This window comes from Drosophila willistoni, unplaced genomic scaffold, assembly GCF_018902025.1.
Source record: "Drosophila willistoni isolate 14030-0811.24 unplaced genomic scaffold, UCI_dwil_1.1 Seg145, whole genome shotgun sequence".
Lineage (NCBI taxonomy): Eukaryota > Metazoa > Arthropoda > Insecta > Diptera > Drosophilidae > Drosophila > Drosophila willistoni.
In genome coordinates this window covers 490,526-512,288 of record NW_025814103.1, presented here as the reverse complement: position 1 = coordinate 512,288, position 21,763 = coordinate 490,526, and the positions used below count along the sequence as shown (strand labels likewise).

Here is a 21,763-nt window from a genome sequence, read left to right as displayed (position 1 = left end):
TGCAAAATGACTACTAAGGAAACGGTTCCAACATTTGGTAACAATTCTTTTGTTCCGCAATTCAAATGAGATGGATGCTATATGTTGATTTATCCGACCATGAAAATAAAGTTGTTAGGAAAAAAATAAATATGAGGAAAGCCTCAAAACTGTTGCTGGCAACAGCAGGTTGAGAAAACGTTTCACAGACATTAAGAATAATGCCATGAACATGATTTCTCAACTGTCCGAAAAAGATAAAGAGGATAATATATTTTATAATTCCAATATGGCACAAGTCATTTTAAGGAAATATGTTGTCTTTGCTCCGTTTTGGACCAATAAAAGGAATCACATATTGAAAATGATGGTGAAGGTTCAGTAGCTACAGAAAATATAATTCGTTCTGCTGACTTCACAGTTCAATTTTGGCATTCCCATTCTCGAAATCCGTTTGGAATCGAAGAAAAATATAAGAAAATAATCGTTAGCCATTCAAATCTGAATAGTTGCATTGCTAACGGTGTAAAGTTTTACATTTTGCATTGCAAAACTCTATTCGAGCATGTACAGTGCAGGTGAAAAAAATAGCACCAAAAGAAGCAGCTCACTTTAATCTACAGTAAAACTTGACTAAAAAATTTTGGTTTGCAGTTTTTTTTATTATTATTCAAGGTTTCCTCTACAATATTGAATTGGACGATGTTGTCACCTTGTTGGGTAACTCTTGGCTATCCAACTTCAATGTTGAAGCTGTTTTGACTTCGATCATTTTCGATCACAACGATAGCAGTATCATTAATATTCCATGCCAAAACAGAAATAATCTATTTCAAAATAGCATTTTTATAAAAGAAGCATTAAAAATCTCGCAAAACCTTAAATTGTTCCTCATTGCTAAGAGGCCTATTTATTAACAAAAATAAATTGAAATTCACCTTCTTGGATCCGTTTGGTCACACTTCTAAAGCCGCGAAGTTTATTAGACATTATTCCAATTTACTTGGGGAATATAGACATGCTGCGGTCTTTCACGATATCCAAAGGGATTCGTTCAATTGTGGGTTTTTCATTTTGCAATATGCAAAATGCTATATACAAGACACAGCATTTAAAAATTTAACATCCCCAAGTGATTTCAGAAAAGATGTTATTAAAAAGTTAGTCAACTGCAGTGATGCAGTACTAAATACCTGCTTGCATTGCTCAAGTGGGGCATCTGGATTCCAATATGATAGTTGCATTAGATGCAAAAGGTTTTTTTGCACTAAGTGCTTAAAAGACCTACTTATATCCTGTATTTTGTCCGATTTAATTTGCAAGCTATGTGAGCAATGAACATACAAAGCAATGGGTGGGGGGCATTCTTTTTTGATTTGGGTGGGGGAATATTTGCCTTTTCTATTTGCAAATGGCATACCTAAAATAATAATAAATTCATTGCTTGCTCAATAGATAGAATAGTGGATTAGGCCTTCTGGGGAACCACTTAAAAAAATACGCGACACGAACTCTACCTCAAGTTGGTGTGGAAAAGAGTTCAAAACAAGTGGTAAGTTTTATTACTTCTACTGAACATATGATTATACTTACATATATTACACAGTGTATCAAAATTTGAACCCAATCAGTTCTGTAGTTTCTGAATGCATAGCGATTGTAGGAACTCACACAACATTTATATAAATATAGATTTATCTTTTCCGAATTTTGTTACTTTTTGTATTTTATCAAAATGACAATTTCATTAGCATCAATCCATTTCATGCCATGGCACAACTCTGGAACTAAATCCATTTTGAGTTTGATACAATACTGTGTCTGCCGTCATTTCAATCAAATTACATTTTTTCGTTCGTAGAAAGAATCTGATTGGTCAGTAGATTTCTTCTATAATTGGTTGCGCTCAGAAGAGTGATGACCGAAACTTACTTCGGTCAGCGGCGCCAGTGGGCACGGCAAGCGAATAGGCTGCTCAAAACTGAGCTGCCGTGACATCGAGCAAAGCGAGATACAACGCTGTGCACAGTTTGAGAGAGCGAATTCACGGAATGCAGCGGAACCGAGACTTCTTGATGCGATGTTCGATAAAGCGTGGGCCATTTGAATTTCGCCGTGTATTATGCAGCTCGAAGATTGACTTGATTATGAAGCTGTTCTATTGTTGTGATTTATTTATCCATATATGTATTATTATTTGGAAAATAAAAACTGCTTTGAAAAAATTGAGAAATTTGGAAAAAAAAATATTAAAGAATCGGCTATGCCGAAGTTTTAATGCCCTTGCAGTCCTGAAAACTATTTTTGTATGAATAATTTCTTTAATGCACAGACACAACATTTAAGGTATCATTCTGTCCTTTTTATGTTGCGTCTGTATGTGTGTGCGCATATCTGCGCGGTGAATTCGAGACAAGATGTAATAGGCTGCAGGCGTGAAGTTGAATTACACCGATGGATGGACGGACATTGCTGTAACTACTCAGCTTCTCATGCTGATCAAGAATATATGTATATACACTATGGGGTCGGAAACGTCTCCTCTGCGTTACAAACATTTTTTATAATACCCTCTGTAGGGGAATAAATAATAATTGGAGGAGAACTCCTGAATTTAAACTTATTAGTTTAATTATTCAGCTCAAAGAGAGTTCAATCTAGCATCAACCGTTGGCTCTCTTCTTGCGTTTCCCTTTACATTTTACTTTAAATTACACTCTCTCGTAGCATATAACAATTTAAAAATTTACTGAACCAATAGAACTTGAATGCGACGGACGCAAAATAAATGTAAAACTACATAACGTCGTCTAATCTGTTTCGGGAAGATTGTGGCAAGGGAAGTTTTGAAGCATCGAATCCAAACGAGTAGCAGTTTATTATATGGCCGAGAAATTGGCCAACAAAGTCTAATGCATACACTCAAATAACGAACGATTTGTATCTAATTGGATAAATAGAGCACAAGTTACGGTCAATATACATATGTAAATCGGTTCAAGCACTGCCGGCAGCCCTGCTTGCTGTCTACTACGTCATCATCAAATCAACAGAGCACGTGCATACACACACAGACGCAACTGTATGTGTATGCGTGCCGTGCTTTGCTTAATGTCCGATGTCCATCAAGTTATCGACACTGTTAAACTCGAGTAAGCGACGGTGCTCTGTTAACCCTCTGTTAAGTTTTTGCATTTTTATTTCTTAATTTTTCAGCTTTTTATTAACTTTTTTAAAACAAATAAAGCCTTAAATTATTAAGAATAGATGAAATTTTCGTTTTAATTCAGTTTTGGGGGTTTTTGAGCACTCCATGTATTGACAATTTCTTCACGAAAATGTCCTTTTTTCGTTTTCGTATTGCTTCAAAAAATTGCAACGGCTCAATGAAGATTGAATGCCAGATTTGTCCCCAATTATTTATCTATATCCCCACCAAGTTTAGTTAAAATTCCTCACACGGTTTTCGAGAAAATTGTATTTTTTTGAACCAACCATGATTTTCCCCATACAAAATGTGCGAAAAAAATGGGTTGACTTTGTTGGGCAAAAACTCGCCTATATAGTAACGACTCAATGAAGATTAAATGCCAGAATTTAGGTATGACTTTCTGGAATGTGTTTAGGTAATTTTATTCAAAATTCCTAGCAACGTTTTCGAGAAAAATGCATAAATAAATAAAAGGTACCCCTTTTGCGGAAAAATATGTTTCCAACATTTCGCCGCTCAAGCATCGCTGTGATAAGGGAATTAGGCAAATACAGGTTCGCTTAAATAGGGGGTTTGGTATAGTGGTACGACTGCACCAATAAATTGTGATTTTGGTTAATAAGAATTTTTGAGAAATAAGATTCAAGATATAATATATACCTATGTAGACTTTCCTTGAAAATTTGAATAAAGTTAATGAAATTAAATCTGGTTTTATGTATGCATATGTATATATGTATGTATGTATGTACATATGGTATTGCAATTGCAAACAAATTTGCTGCAAACAACTATGGCTTGCACTGAGCTCATAATCCTCTGTTTTTAACAGATACTCTTTTGCAAATTTCACCCTGAAGTTTTTATTCTTAGGGCTTATAAACGGCTTTTTTCTGGCAACTCGTCCATGATAATCATGATTATGTAAAGTGTTGCGCACTGTGTTTAGGCACACTTCTTTGCCTGTGCGCTCTTTCAAAGAAATTTGGAGATCTTTTGCAGTTTTAAAAGGGTTCTGTTTAATTTCCTTTAAGACTGCTCGCTCTTCTCTGTCGTCTAATATCTTTCCTTGGCCCTCTCTGCTCTTATTTGTCACTCGGCCCTCATCTCTAAATATTTTTATAATGTCATGGTCTGTAGATTTCCCCTTTCCGACCAATTCAGCTATTTCCCGTACGGGTTTTCCGTCTAAATGTAGTTTAATAATGAGCTGTCTTATGTCGACAGTTGTTTGTGTTCCTTTTGGAGCCATTTAAAAATTTTTCAAACTGTACACAATACAAAATCTAATTGTCGACTAAATAATGTAGTCAAACAAATGCAAAACACAATTGAACTTTTAAGCAGAAAATGAATTTTCCTTAGAAATTTGTCAGTGTCCGATTATGCGATGAGCGCTAGAATCCGACTGTTTTTTGTTTTTTTCGTTTTAAGTATGAACCGAATGAAATGTATAAGACGTTGAACTGAAATCAAAACCAAAAATGTACATGCTTATGTACCTCTTTAACATTTAAAAAAATTTCACAATTGTTTATGCCCAACCGGGCAACACAAGGGTTAAAGGAGGCGGAAGCTTTCACCTCGCGCCGCTCTCCCGATGGTGCCCATCGCTCTCCCCACGAAAGAACTCCCCACACTCCGCTCCAAGCGGGGCTTGGTGCCCTGCTCTTAAGCTAAGCTAGAGTTAGTTGAAGTTTATACCTGAATACATCAAGTGAAGTGAAAATACTCTCTGCGTGTCAAAGAATTTACTGGGAGGAAAAAGGGAAAAGTTCACCTAGCTGCCATCAACCAGAAGGAAGTTCGACCCCCCTACACAAACATTTGGTCCTTCGAGCCGGATACTAAGATCCTCTCGAACCACTAGCATCGGTGGAATTTCATCCATATTTCAAGCTAAGTAATTTTTTTGCAAATTATAGGTATATGAGTACATGTACATGCCTCCAGCATCCGTACCCATACTCACATACATATAATTGTTGCCATTGATTCTCCTAATCCAAGTAAAAATTACTTTCGCGCAAATTTTTCCTCCTCAAAGGAGAGAAAATTTTGGTCCCCAAATTTTCATACATATATATGTGTCCAGTACATAAGGCGCCATATTGGTTCGCCCACTTCAAGTTTTTTTTCTCGCACTTTGGCATATATAGGCCAAGTATATAAGGCGCCATATTTTATTTGCCTATTTCCAATATATATTTTTTCGCAATTTCAAAAAAAATATTAACACATATGTATGTATGCAGTGAATCAAACCTACGGAAAAAGTGATCTCCTACATATAAAATATATATATATGCAAGCAGAGTGTGTGAATGTGACAAAAATTACAAACATATCCAGTGCTACATTAAATCCAAAAATAAAGGTTTTGTGCAAATACAGTCCACTCCTGGGAAAAGTGTGCGCGCAGTGAAAGGTGGTTCCAACGAAGAGAAGAAAATTTTCAATACGAATAATAAAGATTTTTAAAAAAAAAAAAAAAAAAAACGAAAGTGAACCACCCTCTCACATATAAAAGCCACACTTAGACATTTCTGGTGACCAGACACCCTATAAAGTTGGGGGCATATCGGTTAGACACAGCAAAAGAAAACATATTAAAAAAAAAAAACCATTAATTTATATAAAGAAATCCGATCCATTCACACCTCTGCATATCGCCATTCCATATTTTCATATTAAAAAAAAAAAGGAAAAGTTCACCTAGCTGCCATCAACCAGAAGGAAGTTTGACCCCCCTACACAAACATTTGGTCCTTCGAGCCGGACAAAGAAATTTTTAAATACAGATATATATACTCCAACATTTTACATATCCATACTAGTGTTGGGTTGCTCATGAGTGAGTGAACAAAAAAGAGTTGTTCAGTGAAGTGAGCAACTGAACATGTTCTCTTCCAATTGTTCTTTTTTGCTCACTTGTTCTTTTTTGTTCACTTGTTCTTTTTTGTTCACTTGTTCTTTTTGGTTCACTTGTTCTTTTTGGTTCACTAGATCTTTTTGGTTCACTTGTTCTTTTTGGTTCACTAGATCTTTTTGGTTCACTAGATCTTTTTGGTTCACTTGTTCTTTTTGGTTCACTAGATCTTTTTGGTTCACTTGTTGTTTTTGGTTCACTAGATCTTTTTGGTTCACTTGCTCGATCTACGTTTCTTTTGTCTCAAGTTCTTTTTTCATATTAGCGATCATATCAGTTTCACTTTTAAAAATTCAGAATGTCGCTAATAAGAAAACATAGCGAAATTTGGACTCATTTTGAGGACATTGGCAATCAGCAGGCGAAATGCAATTATTGCAAATGCCTTCTGAGTTGGAAGTCCCAAAGCAATTTAAGCCGACATTTAAAATGTAAACACCCGGCAGCTATGGAGCCCGTTGTCCGCCAAAATGAGGAAAGCTCGGTTGTTGTGCAAAGCGCCCAACCAAGGATTACGACATTTATTCACAGGCCTGTCCCAGTGAGCAAATCTCAGCAGATTGATCGACAATTGGTCAAAATGATTGCCAAGGGTCATCATGCTTTGCGGATAGTGGAGGAAACCGAGTTCCAAAAATTAATTCACGACGTATCACAAACTCCAGGCTATAAGTTGCCCACAAGGAAGACATTGACGAATGCATTGATTCCAAAAATTAAAGATGAATGCACCGGAAAAATTATGAAGATGCTCAGTGCGTCTACAGCGGTCTGCTTAACTACCGACGGTTGGACATCCGTTACCAACGAGAGCTATTTAGCAGTCACTGTGCACTTTATAGAGACGGAGTTTACAGTGCTAACATCATACACGTTAGCTTGCCAGGGATTTGAAGAATCTCACACCTCCACAAATCTGTGCGGATTTCTTCAAAATATTGTTTCAGAATGGGGACTCGAAAACAAAGTTGCGGCAATAGCTTCAGACAACGCACACAATATTGCTGGTGCTATTAGGATAGGCAACTGGAAACATGTCCGTTGTTTCGCCCATTGTCTCAATTTGATCGTTCAAAAGGCTTTGGTGAAGATGTCCAGAGTGCGAACTAAAGCTAAAGCTATATCACAATATTTTAATCGCAGCACATCCGGATTAAAAAAGTTAAGGGAGATGCAAGCTCTGTTTAAGTTGCCCGAACTTAAGATAACGCAAGATGTTCCCACTCGGTGGAACTCCACTTATAAAATGTTCCAAAGACTGACAGTGTTAAAGGAAGCGATTGTGGCAGCCCTGTCTACTCGGACAGATTTAATATTGTCACCCGAGGATTGGGACCTAATTGATGGAGTTCTTCCCATACTGCAGCCGTTTTTCCAAATAACGGAAGAGATTTCAGCAGAAAATAATGTGACTCTTTCCAAAATAATCGTTCTGGTTGGCATACTGCAAAAAAAATGGTCAGCATAAGTTCAAACATTAAAAATCCTACTTTAAATGAATTAATAACTGAAATTATCGTGGACATGGACGAACGCTTCAGAGACTATGAGGGAAACTTTTTGTATGCGGAGAGCACCATACTGGATCCAAGATTCAAGGGACGGGTTTTTAAATCTGTGGAGGCCTTTAAAAAGTCCGTTGCGGACATTAAAACAAATTTATTGCGATCAGTGGCTAGCTCGTCAGAAAATATCTCACCGAACAACGAAAGTCTAAATTTCAATACGCAAGACAAGGACGACATATGGACTGATTATGACACAAATTTTAAACAAGTCAGCCAGCCCACCAACAACACGGCAGCAGCAATTCGTGAGATGGACAAATATCTGGCCGAGGAATACATAAATAGAAAGGATGATCCATTGGTATGGTGGAATCATCGAAAATCGCAGTATCCTCTTCTATACGCATATATGCTAAAGCGGCTCTGCATAGTTGCCACATCTGTGCCATGCGAGCGCATATTTTCAAGCGCAGGCGAAACGGTGCGCAAAAGACGTTCGCTTTTGAAACCAAAAAATGTTGAAAATCTAATGCTTTTGCATAATAACATGTAAATTTCAAGTAAGGATATCATAATTTTTGAAGTTTTCCCAAATAAGACCCTTTTTTCTTTTAGCAATGCAAGCAGCTATATTAACATCTAATAATCATAAGAATCAAAGCATTCCAACTGAATGGAATTATAAAACATGTTACCTTAAGTTTTTGTTTTGAAATTGTTTTAATGTTGTTTTGAAATATAAATATGTTATTTAGCATGAAATGTGATATATTTTATTTCAGCAGGGGTCGAAAAAAAATATATAAAACTGTACTTCAAATATATCGGTAACTGCAGGACGTTACTTTTATTTATAAAAAGGACATCTAGTTGAAAAAAAAAGACATTTTTTTTATTGTTAAATAAAAATCATAAATTATCACTAATAATATTACCAAAATCGACAACAATGCTTAAGATGTAATTTTCAAAATAAAACTCAGAATGTTTATGCTGAGCAACTGAACAACTGAGCAATGTAGAGAACAACTGAACAACTGAGCAATGTAGAGAACAACTGAACAAATGAGCAATGTAGAGAACAACTGAGCAACTGTAGTGAACAACTGAGCAATGAAGTGAGCAAGTGAACAAAATGAGCGAGTTGACTCACTTCGAAAAAAAGAACAAGTGAACATGTTCACCAAAATGAGCAATCTTTACCCAACACTAATCCATACACATACATATATATACATATTTTTTCCATACATAAAATTTTACATATATATATTCATATCCATATACATATATGTACATATTTTTTTTTCCATACATAAAATTTTACATATTGATTCTCATATACATATCCATACATACATATGTATATTCCACAAAAATTTCTAATTTTTTCGCACAAATATATTTTTCCATCACCGCGAACAAATCCCGCTATCCCTTGCAGCCTATATACATACATACATACGTGCATACATAAGTACCGCTTAACTGCAGTATACCAGCACAGCTGCAAGCTCATGTGCCAAAGACCGGCACAAAGCAAACGACCAAAAGTAGCTGTGCTGTATACCCTAGGTTGGCAGGCACTTTGTGGGGTATATATGTTGAAGGGTCACGTTGAGGAAAAAATCGAATAATATTTAATTGGTAAAAATTTGTGTTCCGCGTTTTTGTTTATTCTATTCCCACGCGTTCCAAGTCGTATCTTTGGAGTTATATTTCAATTCCAAAGTATTCCCACGTGTTCCAAGTCGTATTTTTGGAGTTATATTTCAAGTCCAAAATATTCCCACGTGTTCCAAGTCGTATTTTTGGAGTTATATTTCAAGTCCAAAATATTCCCACGTGTTCCAAGTCGTATTTTTGGAGTTATATTTCAATTCCAAAGTATTCCCACGTGTTTCAAGTCGTATCTTTGGAGTTAGATTCCGATTCCAAAGTGTTTCCAAGCGTTTCAAGTCGTATCTTTGGTTCTATTGCAATTCCAAAGTATTCCCACACGTTCCAAGTCGCATCTTTGGAGTTATATTTCAAGTCCAAAATATTCCCACGTGTTCCAAGTCGTATTTTTGGAGTTATATTTCAAGTCCAAAATATTCCCACGTGTTCCAAGTCGTATTTTTGGAGTTATATTTCAAGTCCAAAATATTCCCACGTGTTCCAAGTCGTATTTTTGGAGTTATATTTCAAGTCCAAAATATTCCCACGTGTTCCAAGTCGTATTTTTGGAGTTATATTTCAATTCCAAAGTATTCCCACGTGTTTCAAGTCGTATCTTTGGAGTTAGATTCCAATTCCAAAGTGTTTCCACGCGTTCCAAGTCGTATTTTTGGAGTTATATTTCAATTCCAAAGTATTCCCACGTGTTCCAAGTCGTATTTTTGGAGTTATATTTCAAGTCCAAAATATTCCCACGTGTTCCAAGTCGTATTTTTGGAGTTATATTTCAAGTCCAAAATATTCCCACGTGTTCCAAGTCGTATTTTTGGAGTTATATTTCAATTCCAAAGTATTCCCACGTGTTTCAAGTCGTATCTTTGGAGTTAGATTCCGATTCCAAAGTGTTTCCAAGCGTTTCAAGTCGTATCTTTGGTTCTATTGCAATTCCAAAGTATTCCCACACGTTCCAAGTCGCATCTTTGGAGTTATATTGCAATTCCAAAGTATTCCCACACGTTCCAAGTCGTATCTTTGGAGTTAGATTCCAATTACAAAGTGTTCCAAGCGTTTCAAGTCCTATCTTTGGTTCTATTTCAATTCCAAAGTGTTTCCACCCGCTCCAAGTCGCATCTTTGTAGTTATATTTGAATTCCAAGGTGTTCCAAGCCGTTCCTAGGGTTTTTTGGCAGTGTTCCAAGTCATTCCAAACGTACCAGCTCGTTTTCTGGTTTTTCAATCTATTTCAAGGCGTTTCAAAGCCGTTCTTCAAGTGGTTTGGTAGTGTTCCAGTTTTTCCCAAACGTTCCAGTTCGTCTTTTTGGCTAATTTTCAAGCCGTGCCAAGCCAGCTCACCACTTTATAACCGCCACTCTCTGGGGTTATGAGCACGAGCCCGTCAAAAGACGAGAAAGCAGCTGAGAACACTGCAGGCCCGAGCAAATCCTCAATTGCTGCTCCAGGTCAGCGCCAGAGGAGTACCAGCCCTACTACTCCTCCTTCCCGAGCATTTCAGACCCTCTCTAGTCCACTAACTCTCAAGTCCGCACCATCGAGCACGACCTTTCAGCAAGCCACGTCAGAGCCACGACGAGCAAGCCAAAAAGAGGTCAAATCATTGGTACCACTTCCACAGATTTTGGTAACCGCCCCAAGAGTCACTCGGTCCGAGACCAAAAGGGTTTTAGCTGCTTCCACCATGGCTTTGAAGAAGTTTGTTTCCATTTGCGATAAACTAAGTCAGTTTGAAGTCGACACCCACGTCACGTCACTGTCCGAGGTCAGCGTATTTACGCTCCAAGTCCGTCGTGATCGAGTTCAAGCGTTGTGGGAGAAGGTCGAGCAGGAATATGAGAAATTCGAGGCACTCACAGATGGTAAAGACGATAACTCTGAAGATTTAGCCATCCAAGCTAAATATGACAAATGCTATCAAGTTTACGAGCGATGCACGGCTCGATTAAACGAGCTTATCCATGAAGGGTCTGCTCCGACTCCTCCGAACCGTCATGCGCCTACCTCTGCACCAGCAGAACGAGGCTGTCGATTGCCACCCATTGACACAGAAGTCTTTACGGGAGATTATTTAAAATGGCCCACGTTCCGTGACTTGTTTACAGCCATCTACATAAGCGATTCGCGAATTTCCCCTGTTGAAAAGCTGTACCATCTCCTAGCGAAAACGAGGGGTGAAGCCAACCTCATTGTAGCAAAATTCCCGCTTACAAATGATGGTTTTGAAACGGCATGGAATGCACTTAAACAGCGTTTCGAAAATAAGCGACTTATCGTGAACAGCCAATTCCGAGCACTTCTTGACCTGCCTCAAATTTCCCATGAGTCCGGAAAAGCATTACAGGATCATCAGAATGCTCTGCAGGCATCCATTCGCGCTTTTGAGCACTGTGGCCTGCCAGTAACCACTTGGGGAGGCATGTTCGTATTTTTCTGTTCCATCAAATTGCCAAAGAATACCCTTTCATTATGGGAGCAATCTCTGGGAGACAAGACTGCCATTCCAGAGTGGCAAATGATGGACGATTTCCTCACTGAGCGGTTCCGTACGCTCGAAGCGGTGGAAAATACAACTGCAATGGCTATTTCGGTTCCCACATCGAAACCTCCACGAAATCCGATTCCAGCCACCCGAAAGGCTAATACATTTGAAGCCAAGGTGACCACCAAACCAAAATCCTGTGATCTCTGTATGAAGGAGAATCACCCGGTGCGTCGATGTCCCCGCTTCCTTCAGATGACGGTGCCAGAGAGGGTGGCATACATAAAGAAAAAGTCCCTTTGTCTGAACTGTTTCGCAAGAGGACATCAAGTAAAAGATTGTCCGAGTCAGCACAATTGCTTCACGTGCAAGGGGCGTCACAATACGCTCTTGCACAAGGACGCCCGACCGGAGAATAATCCAACGTCGGTCCCAGCTCAGCCCAGTTCGCACAATATTGTCCGGACTTACTTTACCTCTGAGGCAAGGTCCTCACGAGATAAGTTGCTAGGTACAGCGATCGTGGACTTTTGGCACAAGGGCACTACTTATGCTTCACGGGCGCTATTAGACCCGGCTTCTGAAGCCAATTTCATATCCGAAAGAATGTTCCGACTCATGAAGTTACCATTCCAAACTGTCAGGGCCGAAGTGACAGGCATTAACGGAAAGGTCAATAGAACCTTGAAGGTCTGTCACATAAGCATTCGGTCATCGCATGGACCTCCAGTCCAGATCGAGATAGAAGCGTTTGTCTTGTCCCAAGTTGCTGATGATTTGCCGTCATGTACGATAGCCCAAGCCACACTGGAAGGAATGCCCAATATTCCTCTAGCCGACCCCTCCTTCAGATTAAAGGCAAAGATCGATCTACTCCTTGGCATTGATGTAATACCAGCGGTGACTCTTTCCGGCATCCAGACCGAAGTGTGCGGATCTTTAATGGCTCAAGAGACGAGATTCGGTTGGGTCATTTCAGGCCCGTTGCAAGGGGTCCCCGTCAGTTCATGTGCCGCGTTCACCACGAGGGTCGCAGTTAGCAGAGAGGAGGGACTTGAAACTCTTCTCACAAGGTTTTGGGAGGTGGAGGATCTACCGGGCAAACCGGTAGAAGATTCTGACTCTGTTTGCGAGGTCAATTTCCAGAAGACCACAAGAAGAGATGTTTCGGGGAGATATACGGTCTCACTTCCGTTTCGAGATCCAACCAACATCAACCTTGGTCATTCCAGACCAGGGGCATTGGCTCAGTTCCTAAAAAACGAAAGCCGACTCCTTAAAAATATTCCGGCAAAAACTGAGTATGACGCCGTCATCCAAGAATATTTGGACTTGGGCCACATGCGTCAGGTTCCATTTGACGGCACTAATAACAATTTTTATTTGCCACACCATGCGGTTTTCAAGCCCGACAGCACCACAACAAAGGTACGGGTAGTTTTTAACGCCTCTAGCAAGTCCACCAACGGAGTAAGTCTCAACGACATACTTTACCCTGGTCCGGTACTTCAGTCCGATCTCACTACTCAGATTCTCAAGTGGCGTTTTTTCCGAGTAGTTTTCAATGCCGACATCACAAAAATGTACCGCCAAATTATGGTCGATCCAATCCATACGCCATTTCAGAGGATCCTGTTCCGAAATAAAGAGGGGCAACTTGGTGATTACGAGCTGAATACCGTCACGTTTGGCATTAACTGTGCTCCGTTCTTAGCCATCCGAGTACTTCAGCAACTCGCAAGTGATGTACAATCCAAATTTCCTTTGGCTAGCGATATTATCAAGTCCTATATGTATGTCGATGATGTCCTGGCAGGGGCTCATAATGAAACAACGGCAATCGCAATGGTCAATGAACTTCAAGACGCTCTTGGTTCAGCTGGCTTTCCCTTGCGCAAGTGGACATCGAATGTGAAGAGCGTGCTCAGTTGTATTCCAAAGAGTCATTTACTGAATGCTGATTTCCTCGACATCGAAGAGGCCAGCACAGCGAAAACACTGGGAATCCGATGGAAAGCGACTACGGATGAGTTTTATTTTGTCATCTCACCCCAAGATGTCAAGTCAGCTTATACTAAGCGAGAAGTCCTCGGGCAGATCGCCAAGTTATTCGATCCCGCTGGCTGGCTGGCTCCCTTTGTGATTCAAGCCAAGGTGTTTATGCAAGAGCTCTGGTTACAAGAGCTAGGGTGGGATGATCAATTGCCCAGTGAACTCCATCACAGGTGGCAGGATTTTACAAAGAGCTACTCCTTCCTTGACCAGATCCGAATTCCACGATGGGTTCTTCATGACCCAAATTCCGACATCCAATTCCATTGTTTTTGCGATGCGTCACAGCGGGCTTATGGTGCCGCAATTTACGTGCGCGTTAGCAATGACCAAGGCATATCATGCTGCCTTCTTGCAGCGAAATCTAGAGTCGCCCCGGTTAAAACGGTTTCATTGCCCCGCCTTGAATTATGCGGAGCTACACTTTTAGCGGAACTGGCAGCTGCAGTTCTTCCGCAACTTCCAGTTGATAATGCGGAGGCTTTTTATTGGTCAGATTCCACCGTCGTACTGTCGTGGTTAAATAAGCCACCCTGCACATGGACAACGTTTGTCGCAAATCGGGTAGCAAAGATTGTGACGGCAACAAATGACGCCCCATGGAATCACGTTCGTTCAGAGGACAACCCAGCAGATCTCCCTAGCCGCGGCCTGAGTGCGCAGGAATTGGTACACAAGGATTTGTGGTGGCACGGCCCACCATGGCTACGGGAACCACAAGAGTCCTGGCAGCGAGCGACACCACTCCCACTAGACACTGCCTTGGAGAAGCGGGTAGTGAAGGTCCACGTCGCGATCGCTAAGCCAGCCAACGAGATATTATCTCGTTTTTCCAATCTGGCACGTGCCTTACGAGTGATAGCATATGTGATCCGTTTCGGCAGAAGGTGTCGTAAACTTCCAAACGATTACTCCGGGGAGGTGACCTCTAGCGAGATCAATCAAGTACTCCAGGCGTTGATCCGAGTCACTCAGCGTGATTACTTTCCGACGGAACATCGGTGTCTACAGCAGAAGAAATCTCTGCCCACGTCTAGCACCATTCTCAATTTGAATCCTTTCATTGACGTATCAGGTGTGATCCGAGCATGTGGGCGCGTGCAACAAGCAGCGGCCCTTAGTTACGATGAGCGTAACCCCATTCTGTTGCCAGTAGTAAGTCCGTTGTCCCGGCTGTTGGTGCTTTTCACGCATCAGATCTCTCTCCATGGGGGCAGCCAACTGGTAGTCCGTCTCATCCGACAGAGATACTGGATTCCAAGACTGCGGAATCTAGTAAAATCGGTGGTCAATTCATGCAAAGTCTGTGTGATTTATAAAAGAAGGCTGCAATCACAGCTAATGGGCACCCTTCCGGCCCAGCGAACTACTTTCGCACGACCTTTCACGACCACCGGGATAGATTTCGCAGGTCCTTTCGACATCAAGAGTTTCACCGGCCGCGCTTGCCGCATATCAAAGGGATATGTGTGTGTCTTTGTTTGCTTTTCCACCAAAGCCATTCACCTTGAGGCAACTTCGGATTTGAGTACCGAAGCATTTCTGGCAGCATTCGCTCGCTTTGTATCGAGGCGAGGGTGTCCCCAGCAAGTGCAGTCCGACAACGGAAAAAACTTCGTAGGTGCATCCAGAGTGCTTGAAAAAGATTTCCTAAGTTCTACCCAGCAGAAAATATTATCCCACTACAGCCATCAGAATCTGTCCTGGCATTTCATCCCTCCCGGGGCACCACACATGGGAGGGTTGTGGGAGGCTGGAGTTAAGAGTTTTAAAACTCTGTTCTACAAGGCCACTTCCAACCAAAGGTATACTTTTGAAGAGTTCTCTACGCTGCTGGCTAAGGTAGAGGCGTGTTTGAACTCGCGGCCGATTTCTCCTATGTCTGAAGACCCCACCGACTCTTTAGCTTTGACCCCAGGCCATTTCCTAGTTGGCGGTCCATTGCTATCCGTGACGGAACCTGAAATCAAGGATCAGGTACCGTCTATCATTAACCGGTGGCAGCGTCTGAAGGCCGTGAGTCAGCATTTCTGCACCCGATGGAAAGACGAGTATCTGAAGGAGCTACATAAGCGCAATAAGTGGCGATTCCCTTCTAAAAATCTTGAAGTGGGCGATCTGGTGGTACTCAAAGACGACAATCTTCCATTTAATGAATGGCGTCTCGGGCGAATCCACCAGACACACCCTGGCAGTGACGGCAATGTCCGCGTCGTCGAACTGCTTACCGCTCGCGGTATTGTGAAGCGTCCCGTCGCAAAGTTGATCTTTCTTCCTCCAGAAGAAAGAATTCAAACCCATTACGTAAAACTACAGTAGCGTCCAGCACTTGGTCCTTCCTCCCAAGTAAGAAGGGCCGAGCTGCCAGTAGTAATATGTGTTCTATCGTCCTACATTAATCCGCTTTCTTCATTATTTGTCCCGGCAGCTTCCTGATATTCGTCAACCTAGATCCCGTTTCCATGGCTCCGAGACCGCGTTCAGTACAGGCATCGAAAGAGGAGCGCAGATGTTCGCGAGGAACTGAGTCCTTCCGTTGCCGAGTCTGTCGCGGAATCCATCCTCTGAAGCGATGCCGTCGCTTCCTGCGGCTGAACGTGGAGAAGAGGATGAGGGCAGTGCTGGCGAATAAGTACTGCGCCAATTGCCTGGCCCACCAACATTCCGGAGGAAGCTGCTTAAGCGGTGATAAGTGCCGAATCTGTGAGGAGGATCACCACACGCTGCTTCACTTCCATGAACAGCCACGTCGACGCACTCCAAGCTCCGTCGTACGCCGAGTCACCCCCGAGTCCTCCAGACGAAGGGTCGCGCCAACGCCAGCCTCCGATCCGAAACTGACGTTGACCACACTGCTGCAGCACCGCAATCCGCATCTGATGCCCACGGCGATGATGCGTATTGAGACGGAGGGAAAAACCTTCGACGTGAAGGCCCTGGTGGACCCTTGTTCTGCGGTATCGTCGATGGCGACGTCATTGGCCACGGCCTTCAAGTTGACAGCCGTCAATATAGGGGCAGAGAAAGCGGTGGCAGCAGTGATCCGGTCCCCAATCAGTGAAGGATGGCGATTGGAGGCGATCCTGAAGGTGGTCGATGGCTTGTGCTGCCGCACTCCAAGCGCTCCGGTGGACCCACAGATCGCCAAAAAGTTTGAGGGCATCGTCCTGGCGGATGAGACGTTCTACCGACCGTCGTCAGTGTCTCTGGTCCTGGGCGCGGATGTGATCACGGAGGTCATGCTAGAAGGGAGTCTACCTGGGGTTGGCGGGCGGCCGATTGCGATGCGCACAGTTTTTGGCTGGACCCTGTCCGGAGCGTGCCATTAAACTGCCTGAGTCTTGCACTCCTGCAAGGGGGGGAGCATGTTTATGCCCAACCGGGCAACACAAGGGTTAAAGGAGGCGGAAGCTTTCACCTCGCGCCGCTCTCCCGATGGTGCCCATCGCTCTCCCCACGAAAGAACTCCCCACACTCCGCTCCAAGCGGGGCTTGGTGCCCTGCTCTTAAGCTAAGCTAGAGTTAGTTGAAGTTTATACCTGAATACATCAAGTGAAGTGAAAATACTCTCTGCGTGTCAAAGAATTTACTGGGAGGAAAAAGGGAAAAGGAAAAGTTCACCTAGCTGCCATCAACCAGAAGGAATATATATAATATGTTTGTATGTATGTTTATAAATTATAATAAATTGACAGAAAAAAATACCCATAAAAAAAGCAGCCGCCCCCCTCTGTCCCACACATCCTTGGCGCGGATTTGAGCGCACACCTCTACAGAGAGTAACAAAATATTGATAGTGTGTGCAATGCACAGTGGTTCACTTTTGATAAACTCCTTTGTATAATAATATACAAAGGGCGCAATAAAAAATAATGTTTCTTTATATATTCAAGATTATTATGAAACACCAATTTTGGGCATTTGACCACCGATAATATATAGCGCCATTGATCTGGTGTCTGGCATTCATCTTGAGTGCAAGATGTTGTATTTGTAGTAGGTTGAATCGACCAAAATAGATTAGGACACTTCGTGATGGTGTAGATTTAGATTAGATTTGGACAGTCATTCCGTATATCGTACTTTAATCTTTAATACTTAGAGATGTTGATCATTGCGATAAGTATCGTAGAAATAGGCAAAGTGTGACCCTCTGGCAACTCAGTAAAGTTTTGCGAACACGCTACTAAGAGCGAAAAAGTGAAAATTAAAAATAAAAGTGAAATAAAATAGCGTCTCATTATTTACCCGCCAAAGAACCTTCCATATTTCATTTTATACTCATGTTGATTTCTCATTCTCTGATGAGTGTGTTAATAATGTTTGTTTAGTTCAGCCATGTCATAGTAATATTTTTTTTTTTTAAATATATATGTCAACCTACATATACATATGTAAGTAAGTAAATGCATGTACATACATACTTGTACGTACATACATATATGTATGCATATAAGTACGTACATACATATATATATGCACATACATATGTGCCTACATACATAGGCAATGACGCCTATTTTTCCCGGTAAAAGCTAGCTGACGCCAGCTTCTACCCTCCCCTTCTCCCACGTAATAAAAAAAAATTTAAATACACATACATATATGTAAATTTTTAAATTTTGGCCGATTTTATTTTTTTCGTGATTTCGATAGTTGGTGACATTGGCGCCATTGGTGACGCTGGTGCCACTTGTGGCTCCGAAGGTGGCTCTGTTGGTGCCGGTCCCTCCTTTTTCGCAGCTTTTGGCACACGTGCTGCGAAGACGCGTGGCGGCCGAATGGGCACGAACTTGCCGATCGAGCGGCCTGGCACCTTTTTCGTCTTTCGACCATCGTCCATATAATATTGCTATAAAGGTCATATTTTATTTTCTTCATTTTATTATTATTCATCCTCAATGTTTTCAATTTCAACAAATGATACTAGTGGCTTATGATAGCTAAAATATGATACAAATGCTTTGGTTTCGATGTTGTCAACATATCTTTGAAATACCGCTTCAATCGTTGTTTTTGATCGTGTTGTTGATTCAGTGCGATTGTTACACATTTTTAAACTGAATGTTGTATTGAGAAAGTCAGTTAAAGGAACCGCTGTGTCCAATGCAAAATTTACGTTAAAATCGCCACTTAAAATCGTTGGAACTTTATCGTAATCTTTTCTAAGTATCCGCGATACTTCTGGTGTATACTTTATAAAATTTTCATGAATGAATTCCGTGATGCTATTTATTGATTGATTCGGTGAAATATAAATTGCCACAATTAAAACTATTTTTCCATTGCTCAATCTGGTTTCGCATGCACATATTTCTCCCACTTTAGAGAGCTGAACAGACAGTGATTCTAGTTGCTGTGCATTCATTTTTTATATATTTTGTGATACATTTTTATTTACTTTTTATACCCTTGCAGAGGGTATTGTAAAATTGGTCAGAAGTTCGTAACGCACAGAAGGAGACGTTTACGACCTGAGAAGCTGAGTTGATATAGCCATGTCCATCTGTCCGTCCGTCTGTGCGTATGCGTTTTACTCATCCGTCTTAAGAGCTATCGGGATGAAATCTTTTTTTGGGGTTTTTTATTACCCGGGTAAGATAAAGTATGAAAATCCTTAGGATCGGACCACTATATCATATAGCTCTAGAAGAAAAAATTTTGCGGGCATGGCTATATCAACTCAGCTTCTCATGCTGATCAAGAATTTATATACTTTATGGGGTCGTAAACGCCTCCTTCTGTGCGTTACGAACATCTGACCAATTTTACAATACTCTCTGCAAGGGTATAAAAAGTAAATAAAAAAAAAAATGTATCACAAAATATATAAAAAGCATTATGAAAAACTTCGACCAAGCTGGGAGTCGAACCCCGGCCGCCCGATCGCCAAGCGAGCACACTAACAACAGAGCCACGTCGACACTTTGTAAATTGCCGTCGAGTTCTGTAGTTAAGCACGCATCTCATTTTCGCATCTCATTCTCTCGCAGGCTATATACTATAAGATCTATATGTATGTCTCTTTTTAGTGCCGCTTTTTCGTTTCATCGAGTCTCAAATCACTCCCAACGATTCTAAAGAAGTTTTCACTTCAAAAACAATGTTTCAATTACAAAAATGAACTTAAAACACAAAAAAAAAAAAAAACAAAAATACTCACGCAGTTTTTGAATATGAAGTTCATCTTCGGTTAGTTTTTTTCGGATGTGTGAAGAGCTGCCACACTCCATGCTTGCAATTTATCGGAAGCCATTTATTATAGATACTTTGGCTATCGATATTTTGAGTGGTTATCGAACTCTTTCAGTCGAATTTGAATTTTTAATTACAAGTAATCTTGAAAGTTGTCCAAATATTTCGCCATGATCTTGATATTGAACCAGTCCCATAATTTCTTGCTTTTGGCCAATAAATTGACAAGATTTTTTTTGAATTTCAAAGTCAGCACATTTTTCACGTATATTTCCAGCTCCTGGTACGCCAAGTACATTAGCTGCCTGCTGGTTATTTCTATTCCTATTTAATGGTGTGGCCGGCTTATTGTACGAGGCGGCTCTATTTGGATATTGATTTGAATTCCGATCCCTGGCACGCCACGTATATGAATATTCCAAGCCACAGTTTTGACAACAATTCTGCATGTTGAAATTCGGATTTCAATCTATCGAATCTATCATGTTGCTTTCTAAAAGGCGACGTTTGGCCGGAAATATATCGCCAGAATGCATAAATGGCTGACACTTTTCATTTCTACTGTTGTTGCGGCAACCCATATCCCGATCATCGGATCGATTTTCGCTTTTTTCATTGTTGCACTTGGTGTTGCTGTTTTTATCTTTATTCATCAAGTTGCCCATGTTCAATCCCGAATTAAAGCCGCGTCTCGCCACAATTGTTCATCAGATTATTGGCGTTGCTTGGTTGGCATTGCCAGATTGAAAAAAGAGAGAGATGAAACGATCGATAGACTAGAGTCGTTTGTATGGCAATTTGGAATTGGAACAGGAAATGGAATACAAATATTTGGGAAATTTCCATTATAAATATTTTTAAAATATGTTACTGTTGTGTTGTTCTTATTGGGGATTAGGACGAACTGCACAATTAGATCCTTGGAAAACTGATTGGGATACTGATGAACCGAAACAGCCTTCTATCAAACGACTAGAGTCGTTTGTAAGGCAATGTGGAATTGAAACATGTGGAATTGTGGGACATTTTCTTTATTATTATCGCCATTGGTCTCAATAGGGGACAACTCTTAACTTTTCTTATTAAATGAAACGATCAAGGGATTTTAGAATTTGAAATTACTTTTAAGGGGGTGCTATAGTCATCTCGTGTAAAATCGGTCATTCTTTAAGAATTTTTTATTGGCGATACGGATAGTCTCAGTTCAATTTTTGTTTGCCCGTGTGATAATATAACATTAATACAATATGTGTGAAAATTTTCATATAAAAATATTGAAAATTGAGTGAGATATAGGCAGTCTCAGGCGGGACCTCGAAAATGAAGTGGTTTGCGGTGAACACCGTAACTCGCCACAGAATCATCGGAAATGAAAAAATCAAATTGCATTAGTTAAAATATCCAAATCAACCTCAGGAAAAGTACAAGCTGAATTGCATCCAATTCCTAAAGTCAATATTCCTTGGCACATAATCCACATCGATATAACTGGAAAACTAAGTGGCAAAAGTGACCAGAAGGAGTATGTAATTGTTCAAGTAGACGCGTTTACCAAGTATGTGTATCTTAGTCATAGCCTTAAATTAGACAGTGACAGTTGCATAAAGGCTGTTCAATCTGTTGTTTCGTTGTTTGGAATACCAAACCGAATAATAGCTGACCAGGGTAGGTGTTTTACGGGTGGAAAGTTTAGCCAATTCTGTTCAGACAAGAAAATAAACTTGCATTTGATTGCC

General features: G+C 40.8%; 1 protein-coding gene across 1 annotated transcript; it reads left to right on the top strand.

The window, feature by feature from the left end:
• The first annotated feature begins 4,984 nt into the window (after positions 1-4,984).
• LOC124460853 lies at positions 4,985-17,194 on the top strand. Its single transcript, XM_047012459.1, has 2 exons — positions 4,985-5,093; positions 16,261-17,194. Exon 2 carries the CDS (start codon positions 16,295-16,297, stop codon positions 17,159-17,161), a length of 867 nt encoding a protein of 288 aa, XP_046868415.1. The 5' UTR covers positions 4,985-5,093; positions 16,261-16,294; the 3' UTR covers positions 17,162-17,194.
• The last annotated feature ends 4,569 nt before the right edge of the window (positions 17,195-21,763 follow it).

Excerpts from the sequence above, each read along its gene's own strand:
- LOC124460853 (XM_047012459.1), top strand. The coding sequence starts at position 16,295 with ATGGCTCCGAGACCGCGTTCAGTACAGGCATCGAAAGAGGAGCGCAGA.